Source organism: Triturus cristatus, chromosome 1_1 (genome assembly GCF_964204655.1).
Source record: "Triturus cristatus chromosome 1_1, aTriCri1.1, whole genome shotgun sequence".
In the NCBI taxonomy this organism is placed as follows: Eukaryota; Metazoa; Chordata; class Amphibia; order Caudata; family Salamandridae; genus Triturus; species Triturus cristatus.
In genome coordinates this window covers 34,929,301-34,953,898 of record NC_140579.1, presented here as the reverse complement: position 1 = coordinate 34,953,898, position 24,598 = coordinate 34,929,301, and the positions used below count along the sequence as shown (strand labels likewise).

The 24,598-nt window shown below is 42.9% G+C and overlaps 1 protein-coding gene and 1 gene segment (V, D, J or C); one reads left to right on the top strand and one right to left on the bottom strand.

Annotated features, from left to right (window-relative positions):
* LOC146869260 (uncharacterized) overlaps window positions 1-24,598 on the top strand; it is a 110,986-nt gene that overhangs the window by 12,119 nt on the left and 74,269 nt on the right. The window contains exon 3 of the mRNA XM_085653591.1: window positions 11,635-11,735. Within this exon, the coding sequence (XP_085509717.1) occupies window positions 11,635-11,735 (101 nt within the window). The remainder of the gene's footprint in view (window positions 1-11,634; window positions 11,736-24,598) is intronic.
* LOC146869261 (T cell receptor alpha variable 13-1-like) overlaps window positions 6,104-24,598 on the bottom strand; it is a 73,750-nt gene continuing 55,255 nt past the window's right edge. Inside the window, 1 exon segment of the V gene segment in view lies at window positions 6,104-6,524. Coding sequence covers window positions 6,409-6,524 — 116 coding nt within the window.

Sequence of the window (24,598 nt, the reverse complement as noted above, 5' to 3'; positions counted from 1 at the left end):
TTTTGATTTATATGCGGGTCCTGCGCCCGCCTTGCCTGCACCAACCCCAAATGCTGGATATGGTCAGAGGAACGGCAGGAGCTGCTTGAATCGCAATACATACATACTTGTCTACAAAATATTTAGTTCATATTATTAGTTCTAACTGTTATTATCTTGTATTTTTTAAATTAAGTTTTATATATGTTTTATCATAAATAAGTTTGCTAATTTGTTAACTTTTACTTTTAAGGTATTGGTAATATTTTTATGTAGTTTAAAAAAATCATTATGGTTTTTATATTTTTCAGAGAAAAATACATATTAATTTATAGTCGTAATTAAAAGTATTTACTTTAATTATATAATTATTTTGTTTTTAATATTTTAAGTAAATTACATATAATAGTATATGTATGAATATTTCACTATACTTACCATTTTTGAAGATATTTTATTCCACAGTATTTTTAACTCAGCATTTTTGTAGATGATAATTTTGATACTATTGTTGGTGTCACCATATTGATACTCTGTCATAGGACCATGTGGTGTGCGTGTCTGTCAGTGTATATGTGTGAGTGTGTCTTTGGGTTTGGGTGTGAGTGTGTGTGTATGACTGTGTGTGTATGTGTGTCTGTGTGTGTAAGATGGATACAGGAGATCATCCCCTTAATACCTGTTGATGTGGAGTGAGCACAGGGCGGCTGACTTAAATTGGTCATATTTGAAAAAACATTGTAATTGCAGGCTTCTGACACAATGGGGAAATCTGCTAATCATCTGTATTACTGCAGCCTTTTCTTGACTCGATGGAAGCCTCTATTAATCAGTCGTGTTACTGTAGCATTCTTCTGGCTCCATGTGGACTTCTGGTAATCACAGCTGATGAGTAGAAGCTCCAGTAGAGTCAGAAGAAGGCAGCAGTAATACATGCGATTAGCAGAGGACCCTGTAGAGTCAGAAGAAGGCTGCCCATGTGATTATTAGAGGCCCCATCGAGTCAGACAGGGCCCTCTTCTAATCACCTGTATTATTGCAGCGGTCTTCTGACTTGACGGGAGCCTTTACTAATCAGCTTTGTTACTGCAGCATTCTTCTGACTCGACATGGACAGCTAGTATTGATGGTACTGCAGCCTTCTTCTTACTCAACATGGGCCATTAGTAATGACGTGTTACTTCAGCATTTGTCTGACTCTACAGGGACCTCTTCTAATCACCTGTGTTACTGTATCATTCTTCTGGCGCTACAAAGACCTTTCCTAATCATCTGTGTTCCTGCAGTCTTCTTCTGAACTCTGACTCTATTGAGACCTCTAGTAATCACAGGTGTTACTGCCGGCTCAACCAGACTCGACAGAGGTCTAATCATCTGTTTGACTGCAGTCATTTTTCTGATGTTTCTTGCGCCTCTACTCATCACATGTGGTACTGCAGAATTCTTCTGACTTGACAGGGGCCTTTAGTATTAAAATGTGTTGCGCAGCCTGCTTTTGACTCTACAGGGACTGCTAGAAATGACATGTTACTGCAGCCTGCTTCTGACTCTACAGGGATGTCTGCAAATTACCTGTGTTACTGCAGCCTTCTTCTGTCTAGAAGGAAGCCTTTACTAATCAGCTCTGTTACTGCAGCATTCCTCTAACTCTATGTGAGATTCTAGTAATCACCTGTGTTACTGCAGCCTTCATTTGACTCTACAGCAACCCTTTCTAATCATCTGTGTTCCTGCAGCCTTCTTCTCACTCATCGGGGGTCTCTACTAATCAGCTGCTTCACCAGCCTTCCTTGGACGCTGCTTGGACCTCTAGTCATCACCTGTGGTACTGCAGCTGTCGTCTGACTTGACAAGGAGCTCTACTAATCAGTTGTTCACTGCAACCTTCTGCTGGCTCGACAGGGGCATCTTCTAATTGGCTGTTTTACTGCAATCTTCTCTTACTCTACCTGGGTATCTACTGATCACATGTGTTACTCCAGTCTTCTTCTGACTCTATGTGGACGTCTGGTAATCACTTTATATTACTCCAGCCTTCTTCTGACTCAACCAGGGCTGATACTAATCACCTGTGTCATTGCAGCCTTCTTCTGACTCTACTGGGGCTCTAGTAAGAACCTGTGTTACTGCAATCTTCTTTGGACTCTACTGGAATTTCTGGTGTGTTACTGCAGCCTTCTACTGTTACGAAAGACACCTCTAGTGATAGAATTGAAACGTAGTTTTACTCTTTCCTCGTGTTTTACTCCATATTATGTTAGCATTTATATAGCTAATAAATTATGTTCACAAGTGTGTAAGATGTGATGAGTTGATACGGAATGTCACGCCAGTTAAGTTGACATGTGTGCCGCCATTTGAGTTAGTCTGTGCCGCCATTTTAGTTAGAAGAACGCCATGTTCTAATGAAATCAAAACTGTTACTTGCATACTCAAAACTGTATTTTTTTGTTCATTTACGAGAAATTGTCCTTGCTAAGTTTCGTTTCTACAATGCTCATGTTAGCTCGTTGGCGCGTACCTTTCCTCTTAGATCAAGGCCTTCTCCCACTTGTCTAGAGGGGAGGATATGCCAGACAACCTTGAAAGGTAGAAAGCTTGTACCAGGCTGCAGAATCGAGACTCATCTTCTGTACCCTCATTGTATTACAACACCTGCTAGTGCTTTTCCATGGTAGGCGGGTCTTTGTGGGCCCCGCAACATACATAATGTAACTACATGTTTGTAAGAGTCAGTCCCTCTTCAGCCATAATGGGAGGCTATTCTGATTGGACTCCACTGCAGTGAATAAACCAGTTGTGCTTGTATTCTCTACTGCATCAACAACTCTTCTTCTTGGAAGGCTAGAGGAGGTCGAGAGTGGCTCGGGTGGCCCTAATCGGGTCACTTCCTTCACTAGTAAACACCTGTGTTACTCCAGCCTTCTTCTGATTCTATGTGGACGTCTAGTCCCCAAACTTGTGTTACTGCAGCCTTCTTCTGACTCAACCAGGGCTTCTACTAATCAGCTGTGTTACTGCAACGCTCTTATGACTCGACAGGGACTCGACAGAGACCTCTTCTAATCACCCGTGTTAATACAGCCTTCTTGTGACTCTAGTAATCACTCTTCTGACTCTACAAGCATAGCTATGAATGATGTTTTAGTGCATCCTTCTTCTGACTCTACAGAGACGCCTAGTTATCATATGTTTTACTACATCCTTCTTCTGACTCTGCAAGGATAGCTATGAATGATGTTTTAGTGCAGCCTTCTTCTGACTTTACAGAGACCCCTAGTTATCACCTGTTTTACTACATCCTTCTTCTGACTCTACAAGGATAGCTATGAATGATTTTTAACTGCAGACTTCTTCTGACTCTACAGAGACCCCTAGTTATCACATGTTTTACTACATCCTTCTTCTGACTCTACAAGGATAGCTAAGAATGATGTTTTATTGCAGCCTTCTTCTGGCTCTACAGAGACCCCTAGTTATATGTTTTACTACATCCTTCTTCTGACTCTACAAGGATAGCTATGAATGATGTTTTAGTGCAGCCTTCTTCTGGCTCTACAGAGACCCCTAGTTATATGTTTTACTACATCCTTCTTCTGACTCTACAAGGATAGCTATGAATGATGTTTTAGTGCAGCCTTCTTCTGACTCTACAGAAACCCCTAGTTATCATATGTTTTACTGCAGCCTTCGTCTGACTCTACGGAGACCTCAAGGAACAATGTGTGTTACCACAGCCTTCTTCTGGCTCTACACGGACCTCCTCTAATTGTCTGTGTTAGTGCAGCCTTCTTCTGACTCGACTGGGGACTCCACTAATCGCTATATTACTGCAGCCTTCCTCTTACTATATTATACAGGTTTTGCTTAGTTCCAGTGACACAGTGTGCTGGGTGAAACCGGTCCTTGAATGCTTGTGTTCAGGGAGGTCTTGGCTTGGCAATTGGGGCTGGAATGTTCCCACTGGAGGCGGGTCGAAACTGATTTGCACATGGCTGGGTCTATACTGAAGTGGCATGGTGTGCAAAATATCAATGGAGTGGGAAGCAGCCTGAGTATTTACCAGTGGCTAAGATTAATTCAAGCATTCTATCCATCATGGTTTGTATACTTCAAAATATTCTACACCAGCCAGCTGATGGGTTTCACCAGCAAAAGCAGACTAGAGGATCCATAGTCTGGTTTAGGGAGATTTTTGCTTCTTCGTTCTCGCTTATCAGAGATCTACAATACAGCTCAGGCTTTCTGTTTGTGAAAGACCTATTGTGAGCTTACAGGGTATTTACAGCTCGCCCATTGCTTACTATTGCCTTTCTCTTCTTCTTTTTGTCTCCACCCTGCAGAGGTTCCTGAGTGAAAAGTATTTGATATATAATCCATGACATTTACAAAGATTGAAAATGTTTAATTCAATGTCTAGTTTTAAGCTATCATAACATATATTTGCCTTTCCTCCTGAAATGTTTTTTCTTTACATTTTTTATTCAGCATGGCACTCACATTATAAATGTGAGACATATTGGCTTTCCCAATGCTTGTCTTTGCTGTTTGCAAAGCAGTATTGCCGCTGCACATCCCTGCATTAACACATTCATTGTGTTTCTTTAAAGTCCTTATTTTATTTATTTATTTATAAAGTTTTCTATAGCGCGAACTTGATCCCTAGGGATATCAGAGCGCTTTACAATCTGATGGAAAGGAAGGTAACAGTTCAGTACATGAGCCAAATGGGAATATAAAACAGACAGAGCATCAAATAGGGCTCACATAACCAGGCCAGTTACAAATCCTAGGGGCCAGCATAGAATGAGCTAGTAACTGATACATAGCGACATGGGGGGGGGGGGGAGGATCAAATGATTCAACAAGAGAAGAAGAGAAAAGAAAAGAAAAAAAAATACATGATTAGCATCCAGGTCTGGGCTTAAAGGAGTAAGTCCAATGCATTAGAGTAGACGATCGCGCACCCTATTAAGGTAAGAACTTGTTCTTGAGGAATCTTTTTACTTCCAATTTGAAAGCAACCTTGGAAGAGATTCTAATAATTTCCGGTGGAAGAGAGTTCCAGATTTTCGGTGCAGAGCCGGAGAAAGCTCGTTGGCTTGTTCTCTTTTTGCGAAAGATCTGAGGTTTCAGGAGGAGAGAGTTAGCACTCCTAGACGGTCTACCCCCTCCGGATAGCTCTACCTTTTGCGCTGGATAGTTGGGGGGTTTGAAGTGGAGGGCTTTGTGCGACAGGCAGGCAATCTTTAGCTGTATTCTTGCTTCATAGGGCAGTCAGTTTAGGGATTTTAAGACTGGGGAGATGTGTGCATTTCACTTGGTGCATGTAACCAATCTGGCCGCTGCATTCAATGATGCCCTTAGTGGGGCCAAGGTTGCTACAACATTCCTTGTTCGGGTCTCAATGAGAGTTTCTCTGTATTCCATAGGACCATAGAAGCATCTTCCATTGATTTTGCGCAGGGGCAATTTACCTCCGGTTGTTATATTGAAGCAGTGCAAAGAAATTAAATGAACAAGCAAAATAAACTGACATAACATAAAGGTAACATACCGCAGTGTGCTAACCCTCTTATTGATGCTTATCTAGGGTGACATTGCATCAAAGTCAAAACAGAGTGCACTCCATCTAGGTTGAGGACATGTGCAGAGCTCTGTCACCTAATGTGTCAAAGCCAAACATAACACCAGATGTTCTTTGGACTGCTCTCTGGTGGACAGGAGGAGGAACTGCAGCTACAAAGGACCTCAGACATGCTCCCTCTGCTTAGCCAGTGACATTGGGTACAAACTATAGAGTTGTGCATTATAAGATTACAGAATGTGATACAGTACGTGTTCACCACGAGTATCTATTCAAAGCTGTCAATATGTTACCTGCAACCCTGTAATAATAATGCATTATTAGTTCTGCTATGTGCTGTATAAATTAGTTTGGGATCTCCAAGTGACTGAAAAAAGAGAAAACCAAAGACCAGTTGTGCTTTCAAAATGATAAACAAATGTTCACACAGTCTCCATAAAATTTCCAATCAATAACTTTATATGTGTTTAGTTCTCATACATAATATTTTTTAATATCCTGAAAACTGGATAGCACATCAGTATTCCAATATTTGACAATCTGAGTGTGTCAGGCCGGCCCTGCAGGGGAGGAGGCGACAAAGTCCAGCTCTAGAGAATATCAAACCCTGCACATGCGCATGTGCAAGCACTGGCAGGCTCCTCCCAGAGGTGGAGGGGCGACGCCTCAACTCTTCCAGTCCTTGGAGGTCTCTGTTTCAAACCCTAAGGTAGGACAAGCATTCATGGCCCCACTGCTGCGAAGACATCCTGCTCAGACAGGCTGACATCTGATAGGTAGGTGGGTCTGAATGCATTGTCATCTCTCCCAGTGATGAACCTCAGGAGCAGCAACCACAATGCTCACTTGAACTTCGCGATGAGGAAGCCGGCCAGGGAGATCAGGACCAGCAGCAGAACGATCCGGAGGATTTGGAGAGCCGTGTGCAGATCACCCGACACAAGCTGTCCTTGGATTCCTGTAATTAAGGAATTGCATCAGTACCAGTAATACAGGTCAAATATTTACTCATTGGAATTGCAGATCAACGAAACAGGAAATGTTTGATTCCCGATAGTGGTTGAATGTCAGAATATTGAGGACAAAAATATGGACTACCAGAATATCATGAAGGTAAGCATGTATAGATAAGTATAGGTTCACTGCACCTAACTCCACATCTACATACACTAACAATATATAAATCTTTGAGGTACAAAGATGTGGAGTTAAGAGTCAATCAATGAATGAATACAGATTTATCAAAAGCAGCTAGTCACTCGTGAGGGTATCCAGGCGCTATCCAGATCCAGGTTATCCAGAGTAGTAATATTTGGCAGGTGATGTAAACACCTCTCAAATTCTAGTAGTAAACTCTGGCAGATAAGGTACAACTGGCACCCGTGAGACTGCTCCCTTTGGCACTACTGGTAGCAGAATTACCGCCACCATGGTGTAGTGTAACAGCAGTAATCCCACTTCAGCTAAGGTCGCACCGGTATTCAAGAGCATCCATGACAAGTTTTGTCACACAAACTCCCATACTGTGAGGAGTAAGTGTGCATACAGATCACTGCAGGGGTGTGATGGGCTCTCTATATACTGCCTTTCTATCTGCTTCGTTCCTCACTGCTCCTCTAAATCACTCTCCTCCTGTCTCTAACCATTACACCTCTACAACTTCCTCTTCACTGCCCCTTTATTGTATCTCTCCTTCTTACTGCCACTGTCTCCTTCTCAATCTTATTTACCCTCTTACTTTCCCCTTCCCCTCTCCCCTCTCCCCATCGTCATTTCCTTGATTCCCCTCTCTTTCTTCTTACATTTCTTACCCTTTGTAAGCCTCTGCTCATATTTCATTTTCTTATCATTGCTCGATCTTTTTAATTCCTACCTCCTTTTCTCTGCATTTACCCTTTTCCTCCTTCCTGCCTGCTTCACTTCTCACCTTTCTCACCCTACTTCCTCTTTGTCTCCCTTCTCCTTTATATTCCCTTCTATTTCTTGCCACTACTTTTATTTCTTCAAGTTTCACAGGTTAATAACAATAGAGGTATAATGCCTGTCAGGGCTGTACTTGAATGAGGAAAGTTGAAGCTGGAGACCTTATAGGGCCTAACAGCATGGGAGATGGTTCATCACATTTTGAATATAAGTTGGAAAGTATTAAGAAGGATAGGAATACAGAAAAGTTTCTCCACTTGTGAAATCTAAATAATTGTCGCCATATTAGGATTGGCCAATGCTCTTAATATCATTGCTAAATCTCTGCTCTCGCCCTCTCTGCTCATACATGGAGTTTTCTGCTCCCCATACTTCTGCTGACCACTGGTGGCTGGTGGGGCATTAAGTTACCCTACATTCCTATGAGCACAGCAAAGAACCATATTTCTTTCAGGAGATGCTACAGGGTTCTACCCTGAGACCCTATTGATGAAAGGAACAGCACCATTTCGATGAAGATTTGCAAAAACGCAATAAGCTCTGAAGGGCACTCGATATATTCTAGTACTTTTAAGGTATGCCAAGACAGCCTGATCCTCATTCTAAAGACCTAAAGACTGTAGTCCGGTCTTTAGGTCTGGACTACAGCAGCTTTAGCTGTTTCACTGGCCACCATATGGAATCTTCATGGCTTCTCTTTGAGTCCAACTCTTTTCTACATCTATGGGACCCCTTCTGCTGGGATAATCTGATCCATTAGCGGTGACGTGGTCCTAAGTGGACGGCAAGTAAGATGAGTTGCAGAGAATGCAAGTGAAACACATGAAAACTTCTGTGCATGTGTGTCCTAAATTGCACTATGGGTGAAGGCAAATTGCCCCCAGCGTATAAAGAAACAGAAGTAGTTCTCTTTTGTGGAAACCGATGGTGTGTTGTTCCACGAGCTTGTCGCCCTAGGAGTTGGGAACTCTACCAGAACGTTTTCAGCCAGGAATCTTGACATCGTCTTGGAGAAAAATCTCTCTATGGCACACTAAGTTAATTCTGTATCTTCGCCATGCTTTGGTATCCCTAAAAGACTCCACAATGTAATGAAATGGCTTCCCATCAGCATCTGCGAAATTGTCACATAGGCTACGATCAGCAGCTTTCTTAACGATGGCAAAGTCATCTATGTTGGTATTCCCAACTACCTCATGAAGTTATTGCAAATTGTTCAAAACACAGCAGCCTGATTGGCTCTCAATCTCCCTGCATGCACCGCAGTACCCTCTTGTCATACCCACAAAGCTCTGACTTCTGCGAGCCTTCCCATATGATCTGCGCCCGACCTTACATTTGGCTAATGTTCCATGTATTTGCCTTACAAGGTCTGGACTTTTTCTCCAATCTGACAGCCCATAACTGGAACCTCCTTCACCTTTCTATCTGACTGTCAGAAAATTCCCAAACTTTAAGAAGGAGCTTCAAACCTGGTTCTTTTAATCCTTCCTGGTGCCCTTTTTCTCACCCTCGCTACTCTAAACCAGTTCAGTAAATACCTTAGCGCACGAATACCCCAATGGGAGTGAGTGGACAATCACGATAACTTGACATGACATAAAATGGCTAGGTATGACATGGCATGACATGACATGTCTAGACATAACGTAAGATAAACAGACATAACTATGACACTATTAGGATGGCGGTCGGAAAATCACTCCGACCGCAATGGTAGCGGGAAAACACCGCCCACTAGGACCGCAGCAGAACTGTCGGTCCAATTAGTATGCTCCACAGTCGAAATCTGAATGCGGCGGTACAATCGCGGCATTTAACATTGCGGCGGTTGCTGCTGCCAGCAGCACCGCCGCGGTGTCCAAAAAGCATGTCCAGCATATCCCTGCACTGCATGGCAGGCGCTGCACAGTGCCTGCCACCTGGTATAGGGACATGTAGGGGGGGTACCATGGATACCCCCCAGTGCACCCACACCCCCAAACATATTGGGGGCCCGCAATGGGCCCCCAGAGACGTTCTCCACATGCCTTTCCATTGCGGTTCCACCGCCGCGGAAAGGCTGGCTACCGCCGGCATCATAATCATGCCGGCGGAGCCTGGCCCTGCACCGACCCCATTTAAGTGGTCCAGCTCCGCCCGCCATGCAAGCGTGCGGACTGCAGAAAATCTCACAGCCGCGGTCGTCACCGCCATGCTAATGGGACCGGCGGTTTTCTGGGTTGCGATTGATTAAACTAGACTTAACATACCTAGACATAGCATAACTAAACATAACATAACTAGAAATAATATAAGTAGACATTACACGATATGAGTAGAGATGACTAGACATATCTAGACATGACGTAACATGACATACCTAGACATAGTTAAACATAATATAACATAGTACAACATAATATTACTAGACATAACATAACTAGGCATACAGAAGCTTTCAGTCAACGCTCTTCATCCTTTGGTCTGTACATGACAAAGCACAAGATATGAATGAATCCTAAAGAAAGTACATTCAAGTATAAAGCAATATACAAAAGAACATTGGAGAATGCAGAGCATAAGCTGTGCGAAAATAAATATTCCAAAATAAAATACAATGTTAAGTTTAATGCAGTAGAAAACACCAAAATATAATACTGTTGCATTTATTCACAAAAAAATGCATGCTTACCAAAGAGAACTTATTGGTTTTGCCAATGCTTATTTACAGGTTTCTCATGGGTACATCCAGTATGTTAGGAATTACCCCTCGTCAGGCGCCATAATTTCTTTCCTGGGTCTCCCTCAGGAAAAGAATGACGTACAATCTTATGTAAGAAACCGTTGCACTGCTGCAACCCTTCTGCACCTCTCTTGTCTGCGAGTAAAGCTTGGTACATACACTACTCAAAAGTCAAAATGAATGGCGTCATGTGACTAAAACAGTGCACGTCATATAACAGGTAACCATGGTTATTTAGTTTTACATGCAGATGAAGCAGTACCAGTGCTGGAAATTAACGAGTTTGTAAAACTTAGAAACACAGGGCGAGATTCACAAAAGTAGCTTACACTTTTGAGAAACTTGCACTTTTGAGTACATTTATTACTTTTTGGCATATTGACAAAATCCGAGTGTAAATTACTACGAACAAAGAAAACTGTGATTTAGTTCAGAACCACATATCGCCAACCACTGGTGCTGCAACACTCTCCCATAGGAAATAATAAAGGAAAGGAACTCAAATTAACCCCCATAGGAAATACTGTTAAATTAAATTAAATATTTTGAAATAGATAAACATATAAATAATTCTAATTTAATGTTTAAAAAATATAGAAATAATACATTGTTATTATTTAATAAGTAATATTGTAATACCCCATTTTAAATTAAAAACAGATACAATAATTTTCATTAAAATATAACTACATGTTAGGCTTTGATTTGATTAGATCTGGCTTTAGCCATGACCTATTGATTTTACTAATCGTGTACATTTCATATACTTCATTATAAGGACTTTTACCTAGCCTTCTTCAGTCATTAGTCTGACAGTGTGGCATTCATATTTGTCTTCGTCTCTCTACAACATAGAACATGGGCAGCAATTTAAAGTTCTCAAGTTTTTGTGTGAAACTGGTGAGCAGCTATAAATTGCAATGCTGAATTGAGTAGTATGATTATTAAAGGCCTAGGAATCTACATTAGTATCTGGCATATGCTGTTAAATAGCATCAGTTATGTATTAAAGAACTATTTGCACTGGAATGCATTATTTGAGAGTTTTTCAACTACACACGATTGCAATCTCAGTCGCACAGTTCAGCGGTCTCCTTGATAGAGCCGCTGGCAGACATTTTCATGCAATGTAAAGGCAAGTCTTAAACAGCATCTCAGTAGGAAACAGAAAAACAGAGGCATGGACCCTAACCGTTCATCGTTAATCCATTCCAGGCTCATTCTTTGTGGTAAACTGACCAGAAAAAACAGTGTTGGGCACATTTTATGTTTTTTGGGCAGGTGGCTATTTTAGAAAGTGGTAAGCTGCTTATTTAGGTCTGGCTCCAGACATCTCTTGTGGTGTTGCAAGACCTCATATCTTCATAATACACCACATAACGTATTGGTGCTCCATTTATACAATTTTTTTCGAATACAGGTATATTGAAGCAGGAAGGCGTGACCTACAGAACCTACTGATGGGCGCTGATGAGCAGGCGCTGCTCCTACTCGTGGGAAGAATGCAAGAAGACTGCAAAGGTGAGATCCAGTAAGGTTTGGTTCAAGTACTATCTTTATTTAGTACGAGATAAAGTAAAACACCTCCAGCTTGTACTCCAGCTTCACAGCTCTAACTTCCCTTCACATTCAAAGCATAACATTCCACCCATGCAGATGGTTCTATATTCCATTTCAAAATGAAGACAACTCTACACATCTTCCCCCTTGTACACAAAGGAAAAAAACCCAATAAAAAACAATTACAACCACATTTCAATGTCCAATTACACAGAACAAATAACTGTCTCAACAAGTTGGAAGTGGGTCACCTCCAATTATACATCAATCACAGAGAACCAGTTGAGGAGCATCACATTTACAGACATTCCCTGTGCTCCAAGCAGAACCATCAGCTAAAATAAGAATATTCTTCTTTACAGCTCTTACTTGAACAGGTTTAGAAAATTTGCTCTCACCCTTGATTACTATCCCACTCTTCCTGGTTGCAACCCAATCACCTTCTTTTGTGTCTGGTATTTTAACAGCTTTCCTGTCATTATAATGACTATCGGCAGCCAATTGCTTTTGACACACATCACGCTCAACAGCGGTGCAATCAACCCACACACACTCTTTTATCTTTCAGCCAACCAGGTACTTCCTTCACACCTGGCTCACGCCCTTTGAGAGAGACGAACGGTGACACACCAGTCACAGAATGTGGCATCACTCTATACGACCACACCAATTTCTTTAATTCTTCCAACCAAGACAATCCATTCGACAGCTATAGTTGTATATTATCCATTATCAAATGATTTATTCTTTCTAATATTCCATTAGCAAGGGCCCTGAACAAAGCAACCCTTTCATGTTTGATTCCAAGTTTACTCAAGAAATTCCCCATCTTTCACAATACCAACTGTACCCCATTGTCAGACACCAAGGTCTTCGGAATTCCCTCTTTCATGAACACTCTCTCCAAAAATCCCAGAACCTTGTCTGTATCAATGCAATCGGTAGTTTCAATGACAAACCACTTGGAGTGGTAGTCCACCAAAACCATCACAAACCTGTTGTGAAAACCAAATCTGGAAATCGGACCCAAGAAATCACTTGCTACTCTCTCCCAAGGATGTTTGAGAAAAGCAGTGCAACTAGAAGGAGGCTGCCTCACAAGCTTAGTCTTATCACTGTTCGCACCTGCATAACACTCCTTCATTACTTCCTCAATGTCCCTGTCCATTCCTGACCATTAGAAGGACTGTCGGATCCTCCTCTTTGTCATATTCCTTCCCAGGTGACCCTCATGAGCGATGTCAATAATCCTCCTTCTAACCCCCACTGGTGGCACAAATTGACTCCTCCATAACAACCTCCCATGATACACACAACTCGTCAGGTACATGATGATAGCCCTTAAAACAGACATCATCCTCATGATTACCCCAACCTTCAGATACATATTTCATAACCTGTTGTAAAATATCATCCTCAGACGTGGCGAATGCCCACTCTTCCTAATCTCCTCATCCACCACATCTTCATCCTGCACCACCACATCGAGAGGCATCCTGGACAAACAATCAGCAACTAAATTTTTCAAGCCCTTTACATATTCCACTTCAAAATTGTACTCCAGTACTGATAACATCCACCTAGAAATCCTGGGAGTTACATTACCTTCTAAACCCAATTCCCCCTTAAACAAATGAATAAGGGGTTTGTGGTCAGTACGAACCTTGAAAGGTAGACGCCAAACAAAGTATCTGAAATGATTTATGCCCCAACAACACGCTAGAGCCTCCTTTTCAATAACTGAGTAGGATGTTTCAGCATCCTGAAGTCTCATAGATGCAAATCCAATGACTCTTACTTGTCCATCATAAATCTGAGTCAACATGGCCCCAACTCCAACAGCACTTGTGTCAGTGGTAATAAACGTTTTAGCATTTACGTGAAAATGGCCAAGAGTTGGAGCTTGAGCAACACAGCTTTTCCCCTGATCAAATGCTTCACTACAAGCCTCATTCCAAACAAATAGAACACCCTTCTTCATTAGTTGTCTCAAGGGTTCTCAGTGAAACCTTCCACAAACTTGGAACAATATTCTGCCAAACCGAGGAAAGATTAAAGATTTCAACTGATCCTTAGTAAGGGGATTAGGAGCATTCTTTACGGCAGAGACAATACTAATTTTTGGTTTGATCCCTACCTTACATATTTCGTGCCCCAAATAAGTCACACAATTTTTCTTCAATTGACATTTTTCTTTCTTAATTGTCAGCCCATTCTCTTCCATTCTCCTCAACACCTCATCAAACACCTCATCATGATGCTTACCATCCTTTCCTACAATTAACACTTCATCTCGAAAGCAAAGAACATTTCTCAGCCCTTCAAACATTTGTTGCATTTCTCTCTGGAACACCGCTGAGGCAGATGCTAATCCAAACGGCATTCTACAGTAACGAAATGCCCCCAGAGGTGTACCAAAAGACATGAGATGCCTAGATTCTTCATGTAACTCTATTTAGTGATAAGCAGCTGACATATCGATCAAACTAAATACGTCTCCCCCACCCATGGCAGTTAACATTTCTGAAATATTAAGTAACGGCTGCCTATCAACCCAAATATTTTTATTCAGGTCTCGCAAGCCCACACATAAGCGAATATTCCGTCTTTCCTTAGGTGCCACTTCAATGGGCGCCGACCATTCAGAGTCCTTAATGGGCTCTATTATTCCTTGTGCTAAGGGTGTTTTAAGTTCCTCATGAAGAGGTTCTCTCATGAGATGAGGCACACTCCTCACTTTGTGAACAACTGGCTTAGAATTATTTTTCAAAATGATTCTGTGAGAAAATAATTTGAGTTTTCCGAGATGATCAGAAAACACCTTAGGATACTTCTCCATCACAGTCACCTCATATGTATCAATATTGTGTACAACCAAAGTAGTAACTAGTAAAGTGGCGTAGGGATTTAGAATTAAATTGAGATCTTTTTGGTGATGCCACCCTAAAAGGTCAGACCCCTGTTTGGTCAAATATACATGTCCAAAAACTTTTTTACCATTAAAGGAAATTACTATCCATCTCATCCTCACAATTTCTATGATTTTTCCACCATAGCCAGCTGCTTTAATGTCGGGCTTGTCCCACACCAACATTTCCCCTCTCCACATTTTGGAAAACGTTTCTCTAGAGAGTAAAGTATACAAACTCCCTGAATCCACCAACATTTCAATTCCACATTTGTCCAAGCTTATAACACAATGAGGTTTCTCTAATTTGGTTGTGCTTTCCTTGGGAACATCATCTATTGATAAATGTGGATCAACATCGGAGTGCATTGATTTTTCGCAAACTTCTACACTCAACATTAGTTAACGCACACTCTCACAAGTGTCATGCACCGCTTGTACCCGAGTGAATTGAGTTTTCGTTCTACAAACCTTAGCAAGGTGACCTTTCCTACCACAAGCTCGACATGTAGCACTCCTGCCCATACACATGGTACTGGAAGCAATATGGCCAGGATCGCCGCAACGGTAATATTTAATCACTCTAGTATCAAATATAGGAGTTGGAGAAGGAGTTTTCCCAGATTCATTAAATTTATTAGAAGAGTGGAAGGTCGTAACAGATTTTGCTTTCTTGGTTTCATCAACAACTGCATGTACTTCAGGTACCTTTGGAATATGTTCCTTAGTCAACACTGAACTATTGCATTTGTCCATCTCCTTAATCCACAAATCTGTGTGCTCCAACCCTTTAGCAATTTCAATAGCTTCTTCAAGTGGAGAGGTGTGGTGCAGCGGCCAGGGCAGCTGACATCGGAGCACAGGGTTCACGGTTCGATCCCCGGCACCGGTGGCAGCTCAGCACCATGTGACTCTGGGCAATAGCTCACTTAGGGCCATATGTAGGTAAATTACATTTACCGATTCTTAAATACCGAATTTTACCGATTCGGTATTTATGAATCGGTAAATGTAATGTAGGTAAAAAAATAACGATTCGGTAAGTGTCGGTATTTTAGAATCGGTATTTACCGATTCGGTAATGGTAACCTGTATCTCATTGATTCCCATGGGCCACGAGGCCCATAGGAATCAATGGGAAGCCAGTTACCATTACCGAATCGGTAAATACCGAATCGGTAATGGGGGAGCTCAATCAAGGGTGGCTTTACCGATTCGGTAATGGGGGAGCTCAATCAAGGGTGGCAGGGTGTCACATTGACACCCTGTTGCACCCCTAATACCTGCATGTGTGCACATGTGGCACACATACATGCCCTGAGGGCATGTGTGTCTGCCACATTGCACACATCTAAGGGCCAAATAATGCCTTAACTGAGACATTCGTCATTTACCACCAACTTTCAGTTGGTGGTAAATGACGGTAAAATACCGAATACAGAAATTATCCCCCTACATATCAAAAGCCTAAATACCGGTCGGTAACGGTATATTTACCGAAAATCGGCCGTTACCGACCGGTATTGGGCTACCTACATGAGGCCCTTAATTTCCACGACGGCCCCCAGCGCCTTGAGACCCGTAAGGGCGAGTAGCTCGCGCTTTATTATAAACGGACTTTGATTACAATTTATCTCTAACTCTTTTGTTATTGGTACATATTACAATTTAGTCCTGGATAAGAGAATCAGCAAATTCTCCAAGTTTGCATGTTAGCGAAAGTCCCCTTAGCGCAGCAACATAAATTGCAATATCTTCATCTACCTTTTGAGTATGACAAAAAAATGTATGTCTCTCTAAAACAGTGTTAATTTTTGTAATGAAACAAATCTCGAGCATTTGCAATGTCATTTCGTAAACATTATTTGGCTGACCATCCCCATTCCTAAAGAAATTTCCGGAAGATCCTCGTATAAACGCCTCCCTTCAACACCTAAGTGATGGAGTAATATGGCTTGTCTATGCACCGGACCATACTTGTCAGCTTCTGTTGCTAACACGTAAGTAAGAAACAATTTTTTCCACTCCTTCCATGGAATAGGAGGTTCACCAGGAGTAGCAAGAAAGCTAGGTGGTGCAGACAAACTTTGATCAGCGATAATCACAGATAACCGCACGCAAATAGCATAGAATTTAAACTATTTCAATCACATGTAATTACCCTCAACAAATGTTTAAAGACAAATACAATGTGGTTCAACAGTATGAATGGGCTACCTGTAAGAAAATATGGGTTAAACAAAATAATGAACTAATATAAAAAAATTAAAATAACGACAAAATAATAAACCGGTAGTCATCTGTTTCTATTGAAGATAGTATGTTTCAAGTTCAAGAAGATTGATGTGAGGAGTGGACAATTTCTTTGTAGACGTGGATACAAAGTGTTTAGAAGTAAATGTAGTCGGGTCCACTTTAAGATGGCGGCCAGAGGAAACAGAAACGTAGTAAAGCAAATTCCAGCCCAAGGAGTTAACATGGCCGCCGCAATGCGTGGTTTACGTATGTTTTCATTAGTCAATTGGAGTCAGACATTCACGAGGCAGTGCGCGAGAGCAAAAGCTCGTGAAGAATGCAGACAGAAGCAACGCACAAGGACTCCGCGAGAATGTGAGCGTGACTAACGATCCATTCAAAATTGAAGAGTTTGAAGAATTTATCCTCAATGCTTTCTCTGCCTTGAATATTGCAGTAGCAAAACAGCGCACTCTCACACTGCCAGCATAGCTTAAATGTCATTAAAATAGTAGAGCAACAAGTCAATTCAGTTCTCACCGCTCAACGCCGGCAGCAAATTTGATAACAGTCTCTTCGAAATCGAAGGATTTGTTCACGATGCTTCTTCTGTCTTGTATACCGCTAGATCGCAGCTACAGAACAGCGCTCCCTCACACATTCAGCACTAGCGTAAATGTAGTCAAAATTATATCAAGCAGCAGTTCCATTCAGTTTACACTGCTCAGGGCTGGTAAAGATGTTGCCAAAATCATCCAGCAAAGTTTAACCCTTACAGTAGTTGTATTGGTAGAAATCCAGGGGTGGAGGTGATAGTAAACTGCCCCCTGCGCAGTATGGGTTCGCCAACTCGTCACCAATGTAAAGATGATATCCAGTAAGGTTTGGTTCAAGTACTATCTTTGTTTAGTACCAGATAAAGCAAATCACCTCCAGCTTGCACTTCAGCTTCACAGCTCTAACTTCCCTTCACATTCAAAGCATAACATTCCACCCATGCAGATGGTTCTATAATCCATTTCAAAATGAAGACAACTTACATAGACTTTGCTACAACTTTCTCGAGTAAAAAGCTGCTCTCTGCAACCCTCGCTTTGTTGTGCCAACTTAAGAACCAGGCATGTTCTTGAGGAGGGGCAATAAGTACCGTGGAGCGGCGTCCCATTTCCAGACTTATGTCTAAGGTGTGTTCTTTTTTGGTTGAGGAGCTGACAGCAGTAATGATGCACTAGGAGAATCAAGCCATGAAGAGGCATCTGATGGCATTTATTAGGCTCGATTGGGGGTTCTGGGGCACACATGGATGCTGGGCCTAATGTGCCAGGTGCCAGCCTACTGGGGATACAGCATCAAGTGCACACTTTTAGCATGTGACTCCCAGGGCAACGAGGCAAGCAGTCCAAGACTTACTCAGAGAGGCGATGTGGGGTTAGAGCCTCAGAACCCCCAAAGCCTCAGGAATGCTAGTTTTACACAATGCTAGCCTGGCAGGCTACTTGCCACCTCCAAGTTGTACAAAGCATAAGATGATGGACGGGGCGCTGAAACTTTTCAGACACTCACCCCCAGTCACAGATCTGATTTGAATCCTTCATCGTTCTTTAGCTCACTTCGCAACCCCAGTTCAGACACAGCCATAAGCAAATCAGTCTTGAACCTGTGCCTCATGGGAACAGTCCAGCCTGATCTGCCAAGCTATGACTTCCCTGGAACTGAAACAAGCATCATGGGACCGGTTTCAAGCTAACAGCCCTCATCAGCCTGGCTAGCTTGAATCCAGTGGCAAAGTGAGCAAGGGATCCACGTCTGGGCATACCCTGTCAACTTAGGGTGAACATAGCAAACACAAGGAGATGATGGATGGAGCGCTGAAACCTTTCAGACACTCACCCCCAGTCACAGATCTGGGTTGAATCCATCATCGTTCTAGTTCAGACACAGCTATATGCAAATCAGTCTTGACCTGGTGCCTCATGGGAACAGTCCAGCCTGAACTGCCAAGCCATGTCTTCCCTGGACCGGAAATAAGCATCCTGTGACCGGTTTCGGGCTAACAGACCTCATCAGCCAGGCTGGCTTGAATCCAGTGGCAAAGTGAGCAAGAGACCCACGTCTGGGCATACCCTGCCAACTTAGGGCGAACAAAGCAAACACAAGGAGATGATGGACGGAGCACTGAAACATTTGAGACACTCACCCCCAGTCACAGATCTGGGTTATATCCATCATCGTTCTTTAACTCACTTCGCCGCCCCAGTTCAGACACAGCTATATGCAAATCAGTCTTGACTCTGTGCCTGTTGGGAACAGTCCAGGCCTAACCTCCAAGTTGTACAGCATATTTGCAAGGGCTCTCCAATTTATGGATTCTGATGACTAGAAGTCGTACAGTGAACTCCACTGGCATGAACTACCATATACCTATGCCACATAAATGACTATGGCCATACTGAGGCGCCGGGGTCGGATCAGGCGTGGACGCTGCAATACACAGCGTATCGCTGGCTGATGAATTACGCAGCTGAACATTCAAGCACAAAGCTTACTTTGAATCGTGCACTGTGGATATTGCTAGGAGAGAACCTTTTTTGGATTCATTGCTTTTCCCAGCCATAGTGAGGCTAGGACGGAATTATAACCAGTCAGAAGGCTTGAAAAATTGAGCGAGATATACTAAGCCCTGAGGAAGTCGCGGGTGTCTTGTCCAGAGCGATGAAACACATTCTGTCGTGCAATGTTATGTGCACCGTGTTCTGTGGATGTGACGTATTGCTTCTGGGGGATTCTAGCGCGGCGGTTGGAGGATCATGCTCCCACGACCCTGGCTGTTTATGAGTGTGTATGTCTTTAATTTCTTTCATAGAATGTTATGTGCGCCGTGTTCTGTGAATGTGACGTATTGCTTCTGGGGGATTCAAGCGAGGCGGTTGGAGGATCATGCTCCCACGACCATGGCTGTTTATGAGTGTGTATGTCTTTAATTTCTTTCGTGGAATGTTATGTGCGCCGTGTTCTGTGGATGTGACGTATTGCTTCTGGGGGATTCTAGAGAGGCGGTCGGAGGATCATGCTCCTCTGACCCTGGCTGTTTATGAGTGTGTATCACTTTTATTTATTTTGTGGAATGTTATGTGCCCCGTGTTCTGTGGATGTGATGTATCGCTTCTGGAGGATTCTAGAGAGGCAGTTGGAGGATCATGCTCCTATGACCATGGCTGTTTATGAGTGTGTCTTTTATTTCTGTCGTGCAATGTTATGTGCGCCATGTTCTGTGGATGTGACGTATTGCTTCTGGGGGATTCTAGCGAGGCGGTTGGAGGATCATGCTCCCACGACCGTGGCTGTTTATGAGTGTGTATGTCTTTAATTTCTTTCATGGAATGTTCTGTGCGCCGTGTTCTGCGAATGTGACGTATTGCTTCTGGGGGATTCAAGCGTGGCGGTTGGAGGATCATGCTCCCACGACCCTGGCTGTTTGTGAGTGTGTATGTCTTTAATTTCTTTCGTGGAATGTTATGTGCGCCATGTTCTGTGGATGTGACGTATTGCTTCTGGGGGATTCTAGAGAGGCGGTTGGAGGATCATGCTCCCCTGACCATGGCTGTTTGTGAGTGTGTATGTCTTTAATTTCTTTCGTGGAATGTTATGTGCGCCGTTTTCTGTGGAGGTGACGTATTGCTTCTGGGGGATTCTAGAGAGGCGTGCGGAGGATCATGCTCCTCTGACCCTGGTTGTTTATGAGTGTGTATCACTTTTATTTATTTTGTGGAATGTTATGTGCGCCATGTTCTGTGGATGTGATGTATCGCTTCTAGAGGATTCTAGAGAGGCGGTTGGAGGATCATGATCCTCTGACCATGGCTGTTTATGCGTGTGTATGTCTTTTATTTCTTTCGTGGAATGTTATGTGCGCCGTGTTCTGTGGATGTGACGTATTGCTTCTGGGGGATTCTAGAGAGGCAGTTGGAGGATCATGCTACCCCGACCCTGGGTGTTTATGAGTGTGTATGTCTTTTATTTCTGTCGTGCAATGTTATGTGCGCCGTGTTCTGTGGATGTGACGTATTGCTTCTGGGGGATTCTAGCGCGGCGTTTATGAGGATCATGCTCCCACAACCCTGGCTGTTTATGAGAGTGTATGTCTTTAATTTCTTTCATGGAATGTTATGTGCGCCGTGTTCTGCGAATGTGACGTATTGCTTCTGGGGGATTCAAGCGAGGCGTTTGGAGGATCATGCTCCCACGACCCTGGCTGTTTATGAGTGTGTATGTCTTTAATTTCTTTCGTGGAATGTTATGTGCGCCGTGTTCTGCGGATGTGACGTATTGCTTCTGGGGGATTCTAGAGAGGCGGTTGGAGGATCATGCTCCCCTGACCATGGCTGTTTATGAGTGTGTATGTCTTTTATTTCTTTCGTGTAATGTTATGTGCGCCGTGTTCTGTGGAGGTGAGGTATTGCTTCTGTGGGATTCTAGCGAGGTGGTTGGAGGATCATGCTCCCCTGACCCTGGCTGTTTATGAGTGTGTATGTCTTTTATTTCTTTTGTGGAATGTTATGTGTCATTAGCATGATTAAACAAGCATTAGGGAATTTGAAAGAGTCGGTCCATTCTGTCAATCTGCAACTTCAGCAATTACGAACTGTCTGTATGTTGTATTATACGCCGGCTAAAGTAGCTAAATGGGCCCAAGGAAATGTGATGGGTGATAAAAAATATTGCCCTAAATGTGGACTATATGCAGCTAATTTACTACACATGTTCATATCATGCCCAGCATTGACGGTTTTTTGGCAGAAAATGGAACAATTATTACAGTCTAAACTTGGGTTTGAACAACCACTTACTGATTTAGAAATTATGTTGGGGTATAAGGAGAATAATCCAACGATAGCTCGTCTTTTTTCAATTCTGATGGCTTCTGCCAGATTGACTATAGCCAGGGTATGGATTTCTCCCACACCTCCGTTGGTTGAAGATTGTTGGGTCATAATTAAAGAAACTTATGGTTTGGAGGCTGCCTTAGCAAAAGCAAAGGGAATTCGCTCTTTAGTTAAATTTGAATTATTGTGGCGACCTATGTCTTTTTGATTATATAACTTTATATCACTGCATACATTATATGAAATATTGTTTATATATTGATTAATATAGGATTGTCGCTCTCCTTCCTTCTGTAACTTTCTTTCTTTTCTTTGGATCTTTTATTCATTATCAAGATGATATAAAACTTCTCTCTTATGTTTTTGTATCATAGTATTTAAGTGCCATTTGTGATGATGAAAATAAAAAGTTATTAAAAAAAAAAAAAAAAGGAATGTTATGTGTTCCGTGTTCTGTGGATGTGACGTATTGCTTCTGGGGGATTCTAGCGAGGTGGTTGGAGGATCATGCTCCCCTGACCATGGCTGTTTATGAGTGTGTATGTCTTTTATTTCTTTCGTGGAATGTTATGTGCGCCGTGTTCTGTGGAGGTGACGTATTGCTTCTGTGGGATTCTAGCGAGGCGGTTGGAGGATCATGCTCCCCTGACCCTGGCTGTTTATGAGTGTGTATGTCTTTTATTTCTTTTGTGGAATGTTATGTGCGTCGTGTTCTGTGGATGTGACGTATTGCTTCTGGGGATTCTAGCGAGGCGGTTGGAGGATCCTGCTCCCTGACCATGGCTGTTTATGAGTGTGTATGTCTTTTATTTCTTTCGTGAAATGTTATGTGCGCTGTGTTCTGAGGATGTAACGTATTCTTCTGGGGGATTTTAGCGAGGCGGTTGAAGGATCATGCTCCCCTGAACATGGCTGTTTATGAGTGTGTATGTCTTTTATTTCTTTCGTGGAATGTTATGTGCGTCGTGTTCCGTGGATGTGACGTATTGCTTCTGGGGATTCTAGCGAGGCGGTTGGAGGATCCTGCTCCCTGACCATGGCTGTTTATGAGTGTGTATGTCTTTTATTTCTTTCGTGGAATGTTATGTGCGCCGTATTCTGTGGATGTGACGTATTGCTTCTGGGGGATTCTAGAGAGGCGGTTGGAGGATCATGCTCTCCTTACCATGGCTGTTTATGAGTGTGTATGTCTTTTATTTCTTTCGTGGAATGTTATGTGCGTCGTGTTCTGTGGATGTGACGTATTGCTTCTGGGGGATTCTAGCGAGGCGGTTGGAGGATCATGCTCCCTGACCATGGCTGTTTATGAGTGTGTATGTCTTTTATTTCTTTCGTGGAATGTTATGTGCGCCGTATTCTGTGGATGTGACGTATTGCTTCTGGGGGATTCTAGAGAGGCGGTTGGAGGATCATGCTCTCCTTACCATGGCTGTTTATGAGTGTGTATGTCTTTTATTCCTTTCATGGAATGTTATGTGCGCTGTGTTCTGTGGATGTGACGTATTGCTTCTGGGGGATTCTAGAGAGGCGGTTGGAGGATCATGCTCCCCCGACCCTGGCTGTTTATGAGTGTGTATGTCTTTTATTCCTTTCATGGAATGTTATGTGCGCTGTGTTCTGTGGATGTGACGTATTGCTTGGGGGGGATTCTAGCTAGGCGGTTGGAGGATCATGCTCCACCGACCCTGGCTGTTTATGAGTGTGTATGTCTTTAATTTCTTTTGTGGAATGTTATGTGCGCCGTGTTCTGTGGATGTGACGTATTGCTTTTGGGGGATTCTATAGAGGCGGTTGGAGGATCATGCTCCCCCGACCCTGGCTGTTTATGAGTGTGTATGTCTGGGGGATTCTAGAGAGGCGGTTGGAGGATCATGCTCCCCTGACCCTGGCTGTTTATGAGTGTGTATGTCTTTTATTTCTTTTGTGGAATGTTATGTGTTCCGTGTTGTGTGGATGTGACGTATTGCTTCGGGGGGATTCTAGCAAGGCGGTTGGAGGATCATTCTCCCCCGACTCTGGCTGTTTATGAGTGTGTATGTCTTTTATTTCTGTTGTGCAATGTTATGTGCGCCGTGGATGTGTATGAATAAAGGAATTTCAGCAAGTTACACATGGCACCTTGCTATTACAGCTCCCAAGCACAGGAGGATGTATAAACAAATACAGGCCCATGCCTAGCTCGCCGAACATGTCAAGGAGCCGTGAAGTCTGTCGATGCACCCTCGTTCGTGTCCTTGTCGCCAAGCTAGGCTGTCACTGGTCCCAGCACCGTAGGCCATCGTTTGCTCCTCTTGGAGATCACAGAAGTATCTGGTGTGCCAGACGAAGGAAAACTGAATAAGGGAGAGACTACTGCCATCAAGAGGAAGGAAGGATGCAATGCAATTAAGCTGCACATGATCTATATATCAAAATGTCAAGGTTTTTATCATGCTATGCCTATTTCATTTCTAAAAATCAATAAAGATGTATTGGAAAAATAAGAGGGATGAAGTAGCCAGTGAGAGTTCCCTGGCCTGAAGTCATGTTTCACAGGCTGTCACTGACATCACATTGTATTTAAAAAGCACCTAATTTACACGTAAGTGGTAACGTGTAACCGGTTGGTGTTAATTAGCAGATGCATCCGACCGCAGCCTCATGTAGGATTAGAGGAATAGTGCTTCGCCATCACAACTGTGATCTGGAATGGATAACCTTTTCGGTAGTGCAGCTGGGGACACAGTTTTATAGGCATCTCCTATTTAGAGCCCGGCTTTTGATGCAGGGTTCCCTGGAGTTTTTCCTTTTCGGGTCTG